Below are 20,901 nucleotides of genomic sequence, written 5' to 3' on the forward strand. Positions count from 1 at the left end.
TACATGAACCAATGCATTCCCCATTTTGTTTAAATACATATGAAGTGAATTTCTGTTGCTTACAACCTAAGGTGTGCTGACTAATGCGTTATCTCTTGAAGGTATTGTGAGAAGTAAATGAGATAATCTATGTAAAACTCTTAGTATAGTGCATGGTACAAGGCAAGGGCTCAATACATATTTGAAAGCCAGCCAACCCATTTCTACATCCTGGTGAGTGAAGATCCCTCTGGAAGAGACTGGCTCCCATCTGCAGGCCATATGTGCCATGAAACTCTCAGCCCTTGGTCAGCACCAAAACACCTATGCCATCCTTTTCTCCTTTGAATCTTTGCAACTTTCAGAATTTAGCTGGGTATTATTTCTCCAAATGCACTGCCTACATGTCATGTCGATGATTTCATCTGACTTCTTTCCTTCCTGTCGCAAGTCATGCCAAATCCAGAATATCTTGGAACATAAATTGTGGGCCAGTTATCTAGTTACAGGGTCCAGGAAGCATTGAGGATTTTTTGTATTTTTTGTATATATATATTTTGAGACAGGGTCTCACTCTCTTGCCCAGGAGTGCAGTGGCACAAACACTGCTCACTGTAGCTGCAACCTCCTGGGCTCAAGTGATCCTCCCACCTCAGCTTCCTCAGTAGCTGAGACTACAGGCACATGACCACTTAAAAAAATTTGTAGAGACAGAATCTCGCTATGTTGCTCAGGCTGGTTCAAATTCCTGGGCTCAACTGACCCTCCCGCCTCAGCCTCCCAAAGTGTTGAGATTATAGGCTTGAACCACTACCACCCAGCCACACTGAAGGTGTTAATCTTCATCTTGTTTAGCAAAACACTACCTCCTTCCTCTCCAATGCCCTGGAGAAACAATTTGCCTTCTCCCTGATCTGGTCTGTCCTAATCCATCAGCTCTTCTCCCCCTGTCCACCCACCTCTAATTTTATTGCTGAGGTCTCATTTTATGGAGGTGTGAGGCTGGTTAGGGCAGAAAAAAAACCTAAGTAATAAATACCACAAATGAGGCAGAAGATCCAAGGAGGGAGAAGAGTAGATCCCCGGGTTCCTTGGCAAACAGCACTGAACTGACAGGGAAGCTGAATGGCAGCTTCTGGCAGACCACACATCTGTTAAGTTAGCCATTTACTTCACACACACATACAAGGACCAGCCCTAGCAGAAGGGAAGGGAAGGGAGAAAGGATTATTTTGAGTCTGGCTTCCCTACAATGCTCCACAAAAGTAACAGCTTTAGTTATGTGCTGAATTTGCTGTTCATTGAATGAAGCCCAGTCTGTCTTGCTAGGAAGGGGCAATGGGCCAAAACACAGGCAGTATTTTTCCCATCACCGCTCCAGGGAGAAGATCTATGTCTAATCTCCCAAAACAAGCCACCTCTCTCCATTCATCTTGATGCACAGTTTAATGTGACAGCCACAAAAATGGAAAGGAAGTTGGATTGGCTGAGGATTTCTGATTATTTGCAGGGAGTTGGAATCACCTTCCAGGCGGGACAAGCTACAGAATTTGTGGGCCCTAGTGTAAAATGAAAATATGGGCTCTCATTTTAAAAGATTAAGAGTTTCAACATGAAAAACAAAAAACAAAACTCCAGAGCATTAAACAAGTATGAGGCCCATCTAAGCATGGAGCCCTGGGCAGCTGCCTTGGTCACATGCCTAAGAAGCCAGCCCTGCCAAAGAGCGACATATTCAGTAAGGGTGGAAGCATAAAGGAGGCAGAGTGGAATGGACTTTCATCTCTGAAAGGCAGAATACTAGCAATGTAATTTTATTCCTTCCAAGTACGAGGTCCAATCTGCTAATCTATTTTTTAAACTATCGAATTATACAAATCTTTAGGAAATCTTTGACTAATTTCAAATTAGCATGCAACTGATCTACAGGTAGCAGATATTCTTAAAGCCTGGCAGAGGTTAAAGTGTGTTTTACTCAGGATTGCCTGAAGAGCTTGTTACGTCCTTTTAAATTTATACTTTGAAGAGAGGATTTGCCAAGCAAAAGCAAAAACTCATCCCCTGCCTAAGTAAGTCTTAAAAGATGGGGTTATACTCAAACTTAGAATCATAGAAAAATATTAAATTGGAAATGAACATTGAACAATGGTGTTGCTCAGGGTTCCAGCCCTGAGGTGGCAGGACCATCTGGAAAGCTTTTAGAAAGAGAAAGATTCTCTGAAACTTCTTCCAGAAACTTGTTTTCATTTAGGGTAGAGATGGGGGGTCTCTTTCTATAAAATTGATTGGTTTTAATCTAAAATACATTAAGAATAGCGTGAACTATAAAGCATCACAAAAGACTGAGCAGAAAACAGGAATCAATCTTTGTAACTCCTATGTGGCTCTGGGCTAAGTGCAGGGAGTAAGAATATCATTGTACAACTCCCTCCAAGCCGGCACAGGCGGCTTATGCACAGTGGCCCATGCACTCAGGCAGGGCTGCATGCATACAGCTGTGGGGTTCAGATTCATTCATAAAGGAAGATTCTGTGTTCAGCTCTGGTCAGGGCTCACCTTCACATTAGCTGTGGAGTTCCCTCTATTCCTTCCATCATGGGGAAAATGGTCCTGCTGTCTGCCCCTCACCCCACCCCACACCTCACCCCACACCTCCCAATTAACTGGGAGAAATCCTAGAAGGCCTGAGCAGCCTTTGGAAAGAAAGCCACTTTATGGAGCCTTGTGATTTCAGGAGTCCCTTTTTGGCTGAAGCAGTTCCCACTGCATGGCTGGAGAGACTGGATGCAGAATGTGTTCCAGTTCCACAGACACAAACCCAGGGATGTCAGTCTTCTGTGCTGTGGCCTGCCGGCCTTGCTGAAGCATGTTCCGCCAGCCTCTTCCTTTCCCTTCCTACTGTTTTGCTTGGCTTCCATCCCTTATGTGTGGGCAGTTGGTCTTCATAATCCCCAACCCGCGGGTAGTTGGTCTGTTACTGCCACTCCACGTGGGTGATTCATTCAGTTCTAGCAGGCACACTGGTTTAGACATCCTCTTCACAGAGCTGTCAACTCATTTCTCTAGGCTGTGGGCAGGGGTGATAGTTGTTTGGGATTTGGTTTTCCTTTTTGCTGTTAAAAATGTATCTTTATCACTGCCTGCTGTGGGTAGTAAGAGGATTCCTCTGCTTTGGCAGAACGTTAAAATCAATTTCTAAGAGCATCGTAAGGAGGTAACGTGTTTTAACATCTGCTAACAAAGAGTGGCTTCAAACAAAGTGGCCTGCATTAGCCTTCCAAGGGTGAAAATGGCAATGGGCCTGCCTCCAAAATGCCGTACTGTTACATGTGTGCCCTGCTGGCCTCTCCTTGGAACCCAGCAAACTACCATCTTGAGGATATCAAAGAAAATTTTTTTCCACTTCCAAACCATGCCAGAATCTAGAGGTCCTGCCATACAAAATAAATCCTCCTCCAAGTGACTGAAAATGCTATTTTTCCTCACTTGTGGGAAGGCATAAATAAATGGGACAAAGTGAGATGGAGAAACCAGCACGGGGGGAATTTGATACATTAAACACACAGGGAGCTGCAGTAGCAGCCATGGGGTTGGCCAAAAACCAGAAATCAAAAGCACATTGACATTGAGCACACATGGGAGGCACATTTTGACTGGTCTCCAGTCAAATTTACACAACTCACTGTGTCTTAAAGATACTTGAAAGCACATCCAAGTTCTCTATGCTGGCACAGCTGATAAAACATGCAATGGCACTTGATAATTCCATAGATATATTTTTGAATACATTCTTGAAGTTTCTTCTATGAAAGATTTATAATTCAGTACTCCTAGAAGTGGTCTATGGACAGGTGTATGGATATGAAAGTATATATATCCAAGAAGCAATTATTCCTGGTCTATGGTAGAGAAAGAGTAAGCATTAAAAAATTTCATAGTAATTTGTTACAATCACATTTTTACCATATTTTACAAATATTAGTCTGCAATAAGTTGAAAAACAAAAACTGGCTTTTCAGCACATATGGTTTGAGAAATGCTCATATATTGAACACCTGTATTTGCACCACCTAAATTTAATTGTTGCTAACTGGCAGACGTAAAGAATCCTTCATGCAGAAATACTGTATGGAGAGGACATATAATTAGGCAACTAAAAATTTTAAAATTTTAATTAAAATTTAAATAATTAAAAGGCTCAAAATCAATGTTTTCGTTTTGAATTATTTCTTTAACTGGCTTCTCCTTGTTAATTTATCATTGGCTGAAAAAATATTGTGACTAATGAATGTAAGTAATGAATCCATTTTTCATATTTACATTTCCTATCATATGGATATTCCAACAAGTTTGCATTTATACTATGCTTATGATGACACAAAGAGGCCAAATACTGTCATTATCATTCCCATGATACCTTTTCTAACTCGATTCTATGTTCTTTGATATTTTTTATACAAGTCAGTTCTTTAAAGATCTCATTATACTAGGAGTGTTTAATATAAAATTAGGCTGGGCACAGTGGCTCATGCCTGTAATCCCAGTACTTTGGGAGGCTGAGGCAGGTGGACCACAAGTTCAAGACCAGCCTGGCCAACATAGTGAAACCCCGTTTCCACTAAAAATACAAAAATTAGCTGCGCATGGTGGTGGGCGCCTATAGTCTCAGCTACTTGGGAGGCTGAAGCAGGAGAATCGTTTGAACCCAGGAGTCAGAAGTTGCAGTGAGCAGAGATCATGCCTTTGCACTCCAACCTGGGCAACAGGGCAAGACCCCATCTCAAAAAATTATATGACAGGCAAAGCTGTAACTTTCCTTAAAGGCTCCCTGTCCTCACATTTTTACCATAAAAAAATATTTAAGGTAGTTTTAGGTGTGTTTAAAAAGCTTTTAAATGTGTAAAGAAAGGAACAAGATGCATTTTGCCTCCTCATTTAGGAATTTAACTCAGATTCATGAAACAGAAGGTAGCATAACTTTTCTTTATGAAGTTTTCAATCCATAGAAAGAATTTACCTAGCGCAACTTCATTTGGCTGTTTTCTGAGACAAGGTTTTGCTCTGTCACCCAGGCCAGAGTGCAGTGGCATAAACACAGCTCACTGCAGTCTTGGCATTCTGGGAACAAGTGATCCTCCCACCTCAGCCTCCACAGTAGCTGGGTCTATAGGCATGCACCACCTGTCTGGCTGATTTTTTTTTTTAAATAGAGGTGAGGTCTCCCTACGTTGCCCAGGCTAGTCTTGAACTCCTAGCGATCCTCCTGCCTTAGCCTCCCAAGTGCCAAGATTACAGGCGTGAGCCACCACTCCAAGTCTGGTTGTTATATCAGTCTATGATTCTATCAGCCAGGGGGAAAAAATAAGGAAATGTCACCCACCCACATCACCAAATTTACAAAACTGGAAAGTTTTATCCATAGCAACTTTGAATCAAATTGTATCAGCAATTTGGACAGAGTCAGTTGTGCCTGGGTGAAAATTTTGAACATAAATTGTTTTCTAGCTGTTTTGCTAAAGTCTTTTAATGTCGAATTCCCACAGCCTCTCTATTAGGGATTAAGCACTCTGAAGACAGTGAGTTCAATCATTTGTTTTCTCTGGCCTGGAAAAAAAGGGCCACACACACCCAATTATTGAACTACTCTTTTTTCCTCTTGTAACTCATCCAAACATCCTATTATGAAGTTGAAACATTTCATTTACTGTAATTTTTTCCTAAAGGTTCTGGTTCCCACACTGAAATTCTGCCTCCTAAATCAGATTCAGACTCCAATTCCCAAAATCTGTTCCAAACACATTCATGCCTTACCCTAGAGAAAGGGAACTTCAAACTCCACTTGCCTCCTTTCAGAGTGAGTCAAAGTATTTTAAAAAGCAACAAAAATGTGAAATCCCTTGATGAAGTGTTTTTGAAGTGTCCCAGCCATGTCTGTAGTCACAGTCAAATATTATCTAACTCTGTTCACTTTTTAAAGTGGAAAACAACGAAGCAGCACAAATACAGGCAAATGGCTCCTTTCAAAAGAAAAGCCAAGGTTATTATACACACATGTATTAGATCCTGTGGTATTGGTAGGCAGAGAGAAATAAAAGTGGCAGAAATTGAGCAACCAGGGCTAGGATGGAGGTGACCTTGTGGATAACAGGGAGTGAATACCATTCAGAGTAATGAGAACTCTCAGGGAATAGGACCATTAGGTACAAAATATGACCATTAGAATGGGCTACTCACCCTCTCCGCCCATATGAAGAGCCCAGTTTTTAATACTCTTGTGAATGAGAGACTTAATAAAATCAAAAGCAACCAAAGAGGTACAGAAATCTGACCCTGACCATCAGGAGAATGTTCTGACTTCAACCTTATTGGTCAGTGGGTCCCTGAGATTGGAGGTTATAGTTCTGACCTTCAGGCACAGGAAATGGGCTTCCTCCTTCTGATACACAAGAATGATGAACACAGTGAAGATCCCTGATGGGCAAAGAAAATGCCCATGCAGTGAAAGGAAAATTCTGTTAATCATAATAGTAACTGCTATTAATGCACTGTTCATTCTGTGCCCTGTACTGTGCAGAAAAATTTACACGCAGCTTCTCTTTATCCTTTCAACTATTCTCAGAGGTAAATATTATCTCCATTTCACAGATGAGGACACAGAAATTTTCCTAAGGTTGACAGACAAGATCTAAATGTATGTCTGTCAAACAACAAAGTCCAACCTCTTCACCTCTAAGCCAGATGAACTGAAAGTTATCCAAAAGGCTGTTTGAAGACAAGAAAGGAAGCTGACTTACCTGGGGAGAATCATGGCCTCTAGTGATGACTGGAATATTTAATACATTGACTAAACAGATTATCAAAATTAAATGCACTTTAGTACATTTGAATTCACAAAATTATGAAGTAAGCCATAAATTGAGACAATTTTACAGTATATACCAGGATTTATATAGCCAACGGAGTGAAGTTCCCTTGGAAACAGTAATCTAAGGAGACTCTTATTTAAAATTCCACTATTGAGTGTCTTACAGGAGGTCTACATTTGAAATTAACTTCCAAGTATTAATGCATTCTCGAAGTATTCTTGGTGGTAACAAAAATCATGTTCTTTTAAGGCAAACTTGATTTCTAAAGACTGCAGTCACCTGGAGTCAAGTCTAAGAAGCGATGGGTCCCCTACCATTATCATCATAGGGTGTAGCTATAATCACTGGCACATAACACTTTGGGCCACACAATCCTTTTCAGAATGTGCTTAAATCCTGTGGAACCTAGAGATAGGGAGGGAGGGAGAATGAGAGGAAGGAATATTTTACATTTGAAAGCACAGGCTTGTTTCAATATGGTAGTTACTTTTAACAGGATTTTTTTCTTTTTGACAGTCTCTTCTCCCAGGCTAGAGTGCAATTATTGTGATTTGGCTCACTGCCTCAGCCTCCCAACTAGCTGGGATTACAGGTGTGCACCACCACACTTGGCTCACTCTTGTATTTTTAGTAGAGATGGGATTTTACCATGTTGGCTAGGCTGGTCTTGAACCCCTGGCCTCATGTGATCCGCCTGCCTCAGCCTCCCAAAGTGCTGGAATTACAGGAATGAGCCACTGTGCCCAGCCACTTTTAACAAACAGGTTTGTTAAAAATGGATTTCTAGAGAGCTCCCTAGAGTCCCCTTGGAGTGTGCTAAACACATGGAGGCCCATATGAAGGGTGGGGATGTTCCATCCTCCAACCTCTCCCGCTTTAGTGCCACACCTTTCTCCATTTAGAATTCAGTTTCAAGGATGGCAAAGGATTTTGTTTCATTCACTAGTGTTCCTAGACCAGGGCCTGATACTTTCTAAATATTTACGTGTCATTAATATGTATATAATGAACCAAATAAGTAAATAGATAATTTAATATTAGGTCACAGGTAAGATTTCAACTACCAAAAGAATTTCTGTTCTAGAAACAATATTTGAGAACCACTGGCATAGATAATTCAAGTGGAAATATCCCTGGGGGCATAATGTGAGGAGGCTAGGTTTTCTTTAAGGTTTAGCAAAATCTCAGAATAAGAGTGTCAGTTCCGTTTGAGCATGAATCCAGTGAGCATCTGAACGCACGGCGTGGTAAACACACAGATAACACAATGGCAGACTCTGAAAGGGGTACCTGGATCAAAAAGCCCAGCATCACTTCAGTCTTTGCTGATGGATGGGGTTGTCAAAGCAGTCATACACTTGAGTCTTTATAAAAGAAAGAAATAACAAGAATAAAACCTGATCTATGTTACTCTTTTGTATGTACCTATGGGTGGCCAAAGAAACAATGATTGATGACTGGTCCTGGATTCGCTGACTAAAATAAAATGCTTTAGTTTCTGGTTGAAAATGAGGAATGTCAGTGCAAAACAGGAGGCCACAGAATGCATATTCAATTCTACTGCATAAACGTCTTTCAACTTTGCCAAAAATAGCCAAAAAAAAAAAAAAATTCTTAGAAAACAAAGATAGGCATTGAATTTATGTGGTAAAGATTTTTCTTTAAAAAAAAAGACAATTTCATCTAGCAAGAACAATACAAAGGGGTTATATAAATTTATTTTTCATGTAACAATTGATTTGGTTAGAAAAAAATTCCCATTTTCAATGTTAATTCCATCTCTTATTTTTGGGGAAAAAAAAATCACTAAAAGGACAAATACCCACACAAAAATACAATCTGTATCTGTTCTATATTTACAGATAACCAGTCAGTCATTATTAAGGCAGAGATTAAAAGTTAACATTTATTCAAATCATCAAAATATTTTGTGCATCATATAACAACTCTGTATACTGTAGTGTCATATTCCCTTCATTGCATCAAGAGAAAGTGAGAGAAATAATTTCCAGTGTTTTTATTTTTAGCCACTGTATTTAATCTAATTTAAGTGGGACAGTTTTCCCTTTGGCATATCAAAGCACTGTTCATAAAAGCTACATCAACTTAATACTGCATATTCATTCCATCTTCCTCCTGTTGCAAATGCATGGTAGAGAGCTGGGAAAAGAGCTCCAAATGATTATTATCTGGGAAGGTCTTAATAAAGACCTAACAACATTTAGAGTCCTGAGTTGTTGAACAGGACACAAATCTGGAATTAACCTGTACTAAATGTTTATCATGATGCATTAATACAATCAAATAAGATGGATGTTCGTCACATGATCCACAAGACCATTTGTACGCATATGCACAGGATGACTAAAGGGAGTGATTTTGTTCAACATCCTTAAGCAGATAAGGCTTAGTTTAGTTTAAAAACGGCAGGCCCTCAGTGCCAGTTATAACTGATAGTTTTATGACATGCCCATTATCTATGCCTTCAAAGTAGCCAATACCATTTTTTAAAGGGAAATTTTTTTCTGTGTACAAAATGCCTCTTCAGTTCTTGTTCTTTAATGGTGTGATTCAGCAATGAAAAAATGCCAGCCAAGTATTTCTAATCCCATGTTTGTATAAAAGAACCCAACTCTTGTATATGCTTATCTAATGCCTTCTACTGAGAGCACATGAGAGTGGTTTATGTCCATGTAGAAAATCTTGACTACTGAACATAAATAACTCTTTACAGTACAGGTAACTTAACATTTCCCATGGGAAAGTTTTCTAACAAATTAATATACTTGGAAATAATATTGCTTTGAAGAAAGAAAGGCACTTTAGTGATTTTCTTCATGGATTAAAAACACTTCATAAATCCGTTAAGGTCTCTGAAAAGACCCAGGAAACAATGTTGCCTGATTTCTTGGACTTTCACAGTATAACATTGTAATAATGAATCTAGCCACTTAAACATCTTTTTCCTTCAGAACTTACTTACCTTTATAAACTGCCACCCTGGAGACTCAAATAAGCCTGTTCATTCTCAACAAACATAAGTCTACTTCAAGCAGACAGACAGGGTTTTAGAGTCCTGTGGCCATATGGAACATAGCTAACATGTACATAAGGATTGTAATCTGTTTCTCCTCATAATGGCAACAGTGCTGTCTTGTCAGATGATTTTGTCTTTTTAAATAAAGTGACAATCTAGGGCTCCAGTTATTGAATGTCATCCACTCTCTACCATAAATCTCTAGTAAATATCAATTTCATCAATTATGTACTGTATGCTTATAATATCTAAAAATAAAAGTTTGATATAAATAAATGTCCTTTAGTGGCAATATACTAAAAAACAGCCCCTTGCCTCCAGACAACCATTAAAATCATTTTAGCATTACAGGCAGCAGCTAAATATGACGACTGCAAAGGGTTAATACTGCAAAGTCCATTTGGTCTTTCTTTGCACCTATTACCATGAACTAGGTCCATTGCTAAGTGTTTCTAGGATGCTAACATACATGAAACAGAATTGGTCCAGAATCAAGTGAACTCACTTACATTTCCCAAAGCCATGGAGTACTCTGCACAGAAACTAAGATCCAGTACCATTTCAAATGAAAGTTTGATGTAGTCAGAAAAATGTGACTAAATCTGATCTGTACCAACATATTTGGTGACACGAAAATGGGAGAGAGAGATGGAGACAGTGAGAATTTCCACAGGACAAGAAATTAGAACGTGTAAAGTGCTGAAAGACCGCAATACTCATTTTAAAGCAGTACCAGAAAATTCCACTTTGATTATTTTTTTAAAAATCCCCAAATACCAAAATGAAACAAGCAAACAAAATAACTTCTAAGTTTTCTGGCATCCCAGATGTCAATTCATCCTTCATTAAAAAAAAATCAGTGCATATGTTATATAGGTAATAAAACAGGAAATAAAGCCCTATCCCCATATTGCAAATTCTGTCCAACTGCCATTTTAAAGTAATCCACATTTGGCGTTTTGTATGACATCATGAGAACATCTTCTCTTTTTTTCCTTTTTGCCATAAAGTACAGGTGCGAATAAGATGCTTTGGTCCTGATACCAGACACCCAGAGTGCTGAGGACGGTGTGCTGTGAAGGCTGTTCACAAATCTCCTGTGTCCACCTTTATAGTTAGTTGGCTGGCATGTGCCGAGAGGGCACTGCTACCAGCGGCCACTGACACTAGCAACGTCTGAGTGATACTGACGGGGTAGCCTTCCACTTGCTCCACCTTCCAGGAAAGAGGTGCGTGCGTTTGGCGATTCAAAAAGCCTTCTTCGGTTTTTATTTAGTTCTAGAGAGAAAAAGAGATTTGTTAGGAGCTTAAGGGTAGTTCTATGTATATACAGGATGACACACTAGAGCTCAGAAAATGGTGATGTGGTAGATTTTTTGAGGAAAGTCAAGTCTGGTAGCAAAGGGAAAACTTTAAGTTGATGGTCAAGGCATTTCTGAAACACTAGAAAGTATGGTATTAAAGGAGGCATATTGATAGTCTAGAGAACTCAGGACAGCAAATACTTTTTACTGCAATTTGTAAACTCCAGACAGCAAATAGTTTCTATTATAGTTTGTAAACTATAATGGAAGATATATCATTCTCAGAACTCTCTAACCAAATTAAACAGTTTGACCTACTCCAAAGTCATTTCAGAGGCAAAGAGAACAATCTAAGCTCGTGAAAGGCACATGAGAAGACGTATTACTGATGGCATGGAAAATTATTATAGCTACTGAACTCATCCCATGTCAAACATGGCAATCATTTAGTTATTAAAGTCAGATATGAAAAGAAGACCCGCACCTAAACACAAGGATAGTGGAGGAGCACCCTGAATACAGCTGACCTTTGAATAATGCAGGGGCTGCAGGGCCAACCCCTTCCTGCCCCATAAAGTCAAAAATCCATGTATAACTTTGACTCCCCCAAAACTTTATTAATAGCCTGTTGACCAGATGCATTACCAGTAAGTTAACGCATTTTGTATGTTATATGTATTTTATATTGCATGCTTATAATAAATTAAGAGAAAATATCAAGAGGAAGAGAAAATCTATTTACTGTTCATTAAGTGCAAGTGAATCATCATAAAGTCTTCATCCTTGTCATCTTTACATTGAGTAGGTTGAGGAGGAGCAGGAAGAAGTGAAGAGGTTGGTCTTGCTGTTTCAGGGATAGCAGAGGCTCAAGAGGTAGTGGTGATAGAAAAAGAGGCAGGCACACTTGGTATAACCTTCCAAAAACACATCATAATTTCTGTCTGCCATTTTCTGCTTTTTTCATTTCTTTAAAAATGTTTCTATGTGGTACTAGTCATTCTTCCACTGTTGTTTCAGTGCCTGTATCATAGAAGAATTCATGTCATAAAAAGAAAATCAGAAGCGGTCTTGAATAATCGGAACTCTTCTGCCAGACTGTTCAACGTTAGCTGTTTTCTGGCACTACTTCTTCTATGTCTTCCTCCTCATCTGGAACTGGTTCAGAAGAACTCATCTCCATCAAGTCATCTCTGTTCATTCCTCTGGTGTGTTGTCTATTAGCTCTGGAATTTCCCCAAGATTTGATCTTAAAATCCTTCACCGTTTACCTTTACTTTATTTTTTTGCCACATCCACAATCTCTTTCATGATTTTCTCGATTGGCTCTATGGTAAATCCTGTGAAGTCATACACAACATCTGGACAGTTTTTTTCTAGCAGGAATTCATTGTTTCATGCCTGATGGCTTTCGCGGCTTTTTCTATAACAATGACATCTTCAATGGTGTAATGCTTCCAGCTTTTCATGTTTTCTCTATTGGGGTTCTCTTCTATAACCTTGGCAATCCTTTCCATAGAGTACCATGTGTTAACAATCCTTAAAGGTCCTTATGACCTCCTGATCTGGAAGCTGGATTAGAGACCTTGTGTTTGGAGACAAGTAAACTACTTTGGCGACTCTGTTAAATGCACAGGGTTTTCAGTGGCCAGGGGCATTATCCAATGTCAAAAAAAAAAAAAAAAAAAAGACTTAAAGTGTCAGTCTTTTACTGGCAAGTTCTGTCCTGAATTCAGGGAAAAAGTATCAATGGGGCCAGTCTAGAAAAGGCATTCTTGTTATTCATGTCTTCTTGTGCTACAACCAAATGACTGGCAGCTGGTATTCTCCCTTTAAGGCTCAAGGGTGGGCAGCTTTATAGATAAGGGCAGTCCTGATCATAAACATGACTGCATTTGTACAAAACAGCAGTCAGCTTATCCCTTCCTGACTGAAATTCGGGTGTTCATTTCTCTTCCGTACTAATAAAGGTCCTTTGTGGCATTTATTTTTTTACAGAATAGGGCACTTTCATCTGCATTAAAAACCTGTTCAGGTGTACAGTCTTTCTCCTCAAGGATTTTCTTTTCTATATCTAGGAACTCATCTGCTGCCTCTTGGTTGACAAAAGCTCCTTCTCCGGTTATCTTCATATTTGTTAAGCCAAACCTCTTTCTACAATTATCATACCATCTTTTGCTGTGATTAATTTCTTCACCTTCTTTTTGCTTTAAGTTGTAATATAATGACTGCTTTTTCTTGAATCATGGAGCCAATATGTATGCTTTTTTATAACAATCCTGCACCCACTCTAAAAGCTGCATCTTCAATGCAAGATAAAAAGGTATTTTGCAAAAAGTGCAAGGCTTTTGTACCTGCTGGTGTAGCTGCAGCAATGGCTTTTCAAATTTCCTTTTCTTTCCTTTCTTTTAAAAAATAGTCATTATGCTGTATTCATTCATCTTGACGTGGTGGGCCAATGCAGCTACACACCTCAATCTGTGGTACATAGCAAGAAATTCAGCTTTTTGGGTGATGTCATGATTTGTCTCTGCTTCTGAGAACTAGTGAGTGGCACTTTATGTGGGTCCTGTGGTGTAATTCAAGGTCTATGGTATTGTACTAAACACAATCAAAAATACCCAAGAACTGTGAGAGATCACTTTTAACTGTTACATACAACTTACTGGAGAGATTAATTGCTCACATGGAGAATGTTAGTGTTGTACCGTGCTTTAAGCAGATACTTGCAACACTTGAGCTCAACTCAATAGCAATAGAAGGTGGCTATGAAATTCTTACAGTAATACTATACGTAACAGTTAATTTTATGCAGTTATGATTTAAAATGTCTTTGTTTACATTTCTCTCTGCTGCCAATGGTGCAATATATGGTCTGTGAGGTTTCGATAACTTTTAACATATAATAAGTGTGTATATTGTATGGTAGTAAATGATAAAATAGACTAGTATCTGTATATATTTCATGCATTCCTGAGATGTCTTTTTCTTAATTTTTTTCCAATATTTCTAGGATATGCAGTTTGGAAGTTTTTTTCAAGTTGTCACAAAGCTCCAAAAATATTTCCAATTTATTGAAAAAAATCTGTGTATAAGTGAACCTGTGCAGTTCAAATCCATGTTGTTCAAGGGTCAACTGTATTACTCTACAGCCCCCATGGCTCTGCCTACTCACAAAGCCTATTCTTCTTAAGTCAGAAATAGTTTTAGAAAGAAGCATATCAGTAGGTTTCTTTGAATAAAAATTAGTAAAAAAAAAATCACAACAGCTTAGAAAATTACTCAAAAACAGTAAATACCTGAATCTAAAATTTCAGGGAAAACCTGAGGTGCCCTATTTGAATTGTAAAGAAATTAGAGTATTCTGAAAACACTGTTTAGTTTGCAAAGGTAAAAAGTTAATTGAAATAGACTCCCTTGTTTATGACCATGCATCAACCTCCACCCCACCTCAAAAATCACTGATGTAACTTTTTCTGACAAACTCATGCAAGTACACAGAATCATCAGACTATGCAAATTAGGGTTTTGGTAGCCAACAAATGCAAATACCCTCAAATTTATTCGGTTTAAAATAGAGGGATTATGTAATGGATTTGCTGAAAGTTGTCTTTTTTTGAGTTGCTAGAGCAGGTGATTCACCTTATATTTGCATGGTATTCAGTACTTTTTCAACCACACACACACAATCAACCCCCTTTAAATTGTGAAGTTACATGTAAGATATGGCAACCTACAGTAATGCTGAAGACAGACTCGGGTTGTAACAGACTGCATGGGGTTAAGGATGGCCATATGAACAGACACGCTCCTATGCCCAAGTTCTGGAAGATGACCAACACCCTTAACATTTTACTCCACTGTCTTCCAAAATGTAAACGCCTACCCTGTATGGTCAAAGCAACAGTAGAGACATCTCTCTTTTGTTCACATATAGGTCTTAGGAGAGAAGAAAAATAATGATCCATTAGGCTTATTGTATGACAAGCACTTTACATTTATTTTGCTGTATTCAAGTCTACCTTAAGGGATAGATAATATTACCATTCTCCATCTTACAGATGAGAAAATGGATTTAAAAAATAGACTAAGTCACTTGCCCACACAGGTACTAAATGACAGAGCTGAAACCTCACATGCCTCATGCAAAGGTTAATGCCCGAAGCCATGGCCTTCAGTGACCCACTGGACAAAGAAGACCAACAGAGGCATCAGGAATACAAATCTGAGAAAGCGATAGTTCCAAGTATGCCAGATAACAGAGCTTTATTTCCTATTTTAGCATACTAAATTTACTTTTTAAATAGAAAAACCCAGCTTCACTCTGAAGAAGCAAGGAAGGTATCTTTATAAGCAAAAGACACATGCAGACATGCATACAGATGGCTGCTGTTTCAAGTTTCTCCAGAAAGAGTGGCAATGACATTCATATTAAAAGTTGGATACATGTTTCTTCATAAAAACAAAAACAAACACGGCCCTTCAAAATTCAGAAATCAAGACAGAATTGAATATATTTAAACTTATAGAAACATTAAGAATAAATGAATCCCCTTAAGTACACAGCCTGGAAAAGTTTTATCATCTTCAAGCTAGGGACAATCTTCAGCCTCCATTTTCTCACAGGGGAATAATATACAATTCCCTTGGTGGACATTTGGACATGACGGACATTTTACGCAAAGAAAGAATGGGGCCAAACAACATTCTCCCTTAGCACACATATAACATGTATAACTGAGACATGACAACAACTGGGCCATTAAAACAGTTTTTCAAAATAAATGTTAAAAACTTTATCCTGAAAAAAACAAATGAGCTAGATCTTTGAAACGGTGCAATGATCACAAGGGAAGCCAATCCTAACCAATACAGTTTCTAAGACAATACATATGTATGTTTTAAAATGTGATGCACAGAGATAAATCTTCCAGTGAGGTTATCAAGGTCAAGTCCTACTGAAGAGATTTTAGAATTTTTGTTTGCTTTATCATTAAAAAAAAAAAAACTCCTCTAATATTTCAGCAAGCCTAAGGGATGGTTTGGGAAAATACCAACCTTTTTCTTTGAAATTCCAAGGTTCACACAATCCTGGCAGCTCTCAGGATCTTGTTGCGGATCTGAACAGAGTCACAAACTAAAAGAATAGGTCGGGAAATGTTAGATCTACCTGAGGCCGTGGTGGGAAGCCTGTCAACAGGATGCTAAACATCCTTTCACTGAGTCCCTGTATATTTAACCAACACACAGCGAATCTGTGAGAAATCTGTGAATTTTCCCCCCAGAAAAGTGGATTTGGGGAAAAAGGGATCAAATTTACACTTTGATCCATTTCCATTAGAGATAAATTTCATCTACTGCTATAACATTAAAATAAATATATTTTGGCCCGAGATTAAAAGTAAAACAAAACCTTATACTAAAAGAATAACTCAGATTATAAGTAAAAAATCTACAAAATTTAAAAAGGATGAGCAAACTCTGTATCTAACCAATTTGTAACCATAAGACAAATGTGAGTCAAGACTGCTCAGCTATACTGCATCCATCTATAGGGAGACAGAATGTTCTGGGACTATAAATGGATATCTCTGTTATCAGATAAGTTGAATTGGAGAAAGCAGCTTTTTGATGAAGAATTTTCTCAATAAAAATGGATTGCTTTCAGAGAAAATTTACCAGGTTCAAACAAATGCACTCAACAAAGATAAAATTATTCTTAAGTCCTTTACGCTGTGCAGAGCACCCATAAGGCATCTTAGTCAAAGTCTCAAACTCCCTTTAAAAAGCAAGAGGACCTGGTGAACCCCATAGAGAGAGGAAGTCTGCAGAAGTAGTATACAGCCTCAGTAGAACGACAAAGAAGACAATGATTAGAAAACGGCCAGGCGCAGTGGCTCAAGCCTACAATCCCAGCACTTTGGGAGGCCAAGGTGGGTGGATCACAAGGTCAAGAGATCGAGACCATCCTGGTCAATATGGTGAAACCCTGTCTCTACTAAAAATACAAAAAATTAGCTGGGCACTGTGGCGCATGCCTGTAATCCCAGCTACTCCGGAGGCTGAGGCAGGAGAATTGCCTGAACCCAGGATGCGGAGGTTGCGGTGAGCTGAGATCGCACCATTGCACTCCAGCTTGGGTAACAAGAGCGAAACTCCGTCTCAAAAAAAAGAAAACATATATATATATATGTAAATAGAGAACCTGAAACCCTTCTTATTCCCATCTAACCTCTCACACAAAGGATCCTGATAGATCATCAGTACCTTTACTCTGGAATATATCTATGTCCATGAATGTATTTACAGCTATCTGCTTGTTGCTAAAAGCTTTACAGAATTAGGAACTGGGTTGGGACACCTAAAAAGGAACTAGTTTTCAGTATATCCCCACTGCCATTCCATGAATCTCTAGTGAAACATCATGGAGCTCTGGACGATACCCTGCCCTGGTATAAAATTGCTGGCCCGTAGGCATATTTCAACAGTATAGGTATGGTGAATACACAGGTTAATCACATTTTAAACAGTATTTTTGCAAATTTCATTTGAAAATTAATAAAAGAATATGAAAACTTAGAAAGTTAGCTTGAGTCTAGGAATAGCCCCCTGAGGCTGAGCTTTTGGGAAAACAAATACATTTTTTAAATTACTATCATAGATGGTAAAAAAGAAAGAACAAGTAATAAAATTAGAGTTTTGTTCATTTTCACTAAGCCTGATGATATCACATGAAAGGATAGATCTTAGAAATAGAAGGTGACCTTTGTACAATCATGTATTCCAATCCACCTTCATGATTAATAAACCAAAGCCAAAAGAGGTTTGGCAACTCACTCAAGGACTCAGGACTTAGCAGAAGTAAGGCCCAGATCTCCTATTGAATCCAGTGTTCTTTTCACTATACCAAGATAATCTTACGAGCAGGAATTACACATCTTCCCTGTGGAGTTCCATTAATAGAGCCTCTTGGGTAAACACAGTATATCCAAGAAGAAATTTTAAAAGTTCTGGTAAAATTGATGAGTGTAGAACTCTATCCATAGAAGAACCTAATAGACTGCCACCAGGAAGCTCAATGGCTGAATTTCCACTCCTATTTCAAAGATGCTGTGCCTATGTCTGCTTCAGATAAAGATTTCCTATGGGAAGACGGGTGGGACATGCAACATGCTGATAAAATGGAAAACCACTGAGGTTTTACATTTTTTCTGCTGATCTGATTAGTGAATGCTGTCTGCAATGAACTTTCACCAGTTGGATGCAACTATTGGCTTCACTGAGGCACAGCTTGCAAATTCAGTGTTCTGAAGAAGCATTCATTTTTTCCACAGCACGTAACACTTGGCTTCTGCCCTTGGTGTCTATCTTTCTGAGACTGGGACATATATAAATTTGACATTCAAGAACTTTATTGGAAAGTCTTCAAAAATTAATCCCATTCCCTCCTTCGAATTTCTGCATATTTCTCTAAACACTTTTTTGAGGTTCATTACTATGTATTTGCCAACTCCTGACTCATCATCTGGCTCAATTCCTTTCAAAGGAGTGGCACCCAATAAATATGTATAGAGCATTTTCTAAAACATACATGCAACAGAGGCAAAAAGAAAGTAGACTAGGGAGGTAGACATTATTTTCCTTCATCCTGTGACTATCTTCAGGATACTATGTCCTGTGACTCATAAATTTTACTAAAACAGTGGGAAACTAAGAAGATTAAGACAAGTAACACTGCCAGATTCCACACTATTGCAACCAGCATTCTTTTCTTTTCAGTGCAATGATCTTGGTCAGTGTGCAAGGACACACATATTTGAAACATAACTGCCAATCAAGAATGATTATTCACTAATACAATGATTACTGTTTAACACAACTGCAAAGAGGAGTTTCCCCCCATTTTCATGTTCTGCATAGGGTGATTTTGGTTAGATCTTTCTGAAGAGATCTGTTTTCAGATACGACCCTTGTTAAGGCAGGTTTTCAAGCAATGCCTTGATGAAAAAGTAAGATATTCTCAGCATTTGTCACACTGTTGACAAGAAAACCCTCTAAAACCACAACCACCAAGGTGTCAGATTAGTAAGCCAGTGGTTACTGGGTAGAACCAACCCAGTGGCTGAGACCACTGGCAGAGATTATTCAGATTTTAATGTATAAGTTGAATATTTATATTCACCTGAAATTGCAAGCAGCATTTTCCTCCTGGCACCAAAAGTTGTTATTCCCAGCTCCTTCAGATCCTGATCTGTGAGAGTGAGGAATGTCTGAAGATCGATCTGTGGGTAGAAAGGTCAATCTATAACCAATATATCACTTAGTTTCTTTCTCACTGTAGGATCAACTTGTTACCACACTTACTTATTAATTATGCTCTGCCTACTTCCATAAAAGAAAGGTAGTAGCACAAACCTAAGAAACAAGAATTAAGAAAGATGGTGAAATAGAAGTGATAATTCTAGCAGAAAACTTAGCTATGAACATCCTAGAAACTACAGCAAAGAAGAAAATAAAAAGATTGTATCATTTTTGTGAACTGATAAAAGGAAGAACATTATCTGTTCAGGAAAGAAAAAATATGTCTTAGGATTTTGAATTGGTTAACTGTATCTTTATAAGAAGAAACTAAATAACAGATGGTATCTTTCTTTGTGTCCTACATAGGATTGAAAGAAGAATTCCCAGACACAATCAGACCTGCAGTTCACTTGGCTCAACCCAGCAAACTATCACAGAAAGGGATACAAAAGAAGTATTTGCAGAAAGTATAAAACTGTACTCTCTGGCATCAGAAACAAAATATGAAGGTAAACTGCCCAAGGATTCCCCACCCTTCCTTTAAAGATAGTGTGGAAGAAGAGAAAGACAATGGATTCTGAAGCCAAAGAGACTTAGGTTCAGACCCCAACTGTGCCATTACTAGCTATGGGCACAGAGAGGGTGGACAATACTATATCTTGCAGAACTGTTGTGAGCATTCACTATAACTACAGATATAAAGCACTGGGCTTACCAAAGAGGCTAATTGGCAGCTATGGTTAATAATAATGCATGTTGATACATCATCTGTGAAAGTTGATAAATGAATCCTCAACATGCTTACAATAAATTAAATCTCATGACGTTACGTAATGGGGGAATCTTGTTAAATCACATCTGAGTATTAGAAAATATCATACATGAAAGAAGCAGATTACCAAATTTCAACACACCACAAACAGATAAAACTTTTTATTAAATGATATTGAAGATAATTTAAATTGTCCTGTTTTGATGTGATCTTAGAAAACCCTAGACCATCATTTATCACAGTTCTAAAGATGTTTTCAGAAATTCCATAACAGACTCTTCAGCTCAAGTGTTCCCTAGCTTTCTCTTAAAGGACCAGATGTTAAATATTTTGGACTTTGTGGGCCATATTGTCACTGTTGCTGTTATTTAATTTTGCTGTTGTAGCTGGAAGAAAGCCTTATACAACATGTAAACAAATTAATATGGCAGTGTTCCAATAAAACTTTATTTACAAAATCAGGCAGTGGGCCTGCAGACCAGTTTGCTGATTCCTGCTGTAGTTTATAAAATCTTAAATTAAGTCCCTCTGGCTTTATACTTTCTTGTTGTCTTCCTTCTTGGTGTAATTGGAATAAGAAATACCTATAATTTAATATGCTTCTTCAAATAGGAAATAGATGAAAACCCAGAATATCATTGAATA

General features: G+C 38.4%; 2 protein-coding genes across 33 annotated transcripts in view; one reads left to right on the forward strand and one right to left on the reverse strand.

Annotated features, from left to right (window-relative positions):
• Nucleotides 1-20,901, forward strand: part of LOC128929302 (uncharacterized) — a 397,062-nt gene that overhangs the window by 318,961 nt on the left and 57,200 nt on the right. For 6 of the 22 annotated variants that reach the window (XM_078345946.1, XM_078345945.1, XM_078345944.1 and 3 more), the window contains one exon: nucleotides 19,851-19,993. In XM_078345946.1, coding sequence (XP_078202072.1) covers nucleotides 19,851-19,993 — 143 coding nt within the window. Of the gene's footprint in view, nucleotides 1-10,892; nucleotides 11,112-12,203; nucleotides 12,883-19,850; nucleotides 20,733-20,901 lie in introns of those variants that run through there. The other 16 variants (XR_008475537.2, XR_008475534.2, XR_013524976.1 and 13 more) reach the window with 10 other exon arrangements.
• The window catches only part of BICC1 (BicC family RNA binding protein 1), a 318,114-nt gene continuing 305,749 nt past the window's right edge, over nucleotides 8,537-20,901 (reverse strand). For 7 of the 11 annotated variants that reach the window (XM_078345931.1, XM_035266223.3, XM_054243033.2 and 4 more), the window contains 2 exons: nucleotides 19,366-19,465; nucleotides 8,537-11,160 (listed from right to left, as the gene is read on the reverse strand). In XM_078345931.1, the coding sequence (XP_078202057.1) occupies nucleotides 11,030-11,160; nucleotides 19,366-19,465 (231 nt within the window). In that variant the 3' untranslated portion in view covers nucleotides 8,537-11,029. Of the gene's footprint in view, nucleotides 11,161-16,241; nucleotides 16,321-19,365; nucleotides 19,466-20,901 lie in introns of all 11 variants that reach the window. The other 4 variants (XM_078345934.1, XM_078345933.1, XM_078345932.1 and 1 more) reach the window with 1 other exon arrangement.

Source organism: Callithrix jacchus, chromosome 12 (assembly GCF_049354715.1).
Source record: "Callithrix jacchus isolate 240 chromosome 12, calJac240_pri, whole genome shotgun sequence".
Taxonomy (NCBI): domain Eukaryota; kingdom Metazoa; phylum Chordata; class Mammalia; order Primates; family Cebidae; genus Callithrix; species Callithrix jacchus.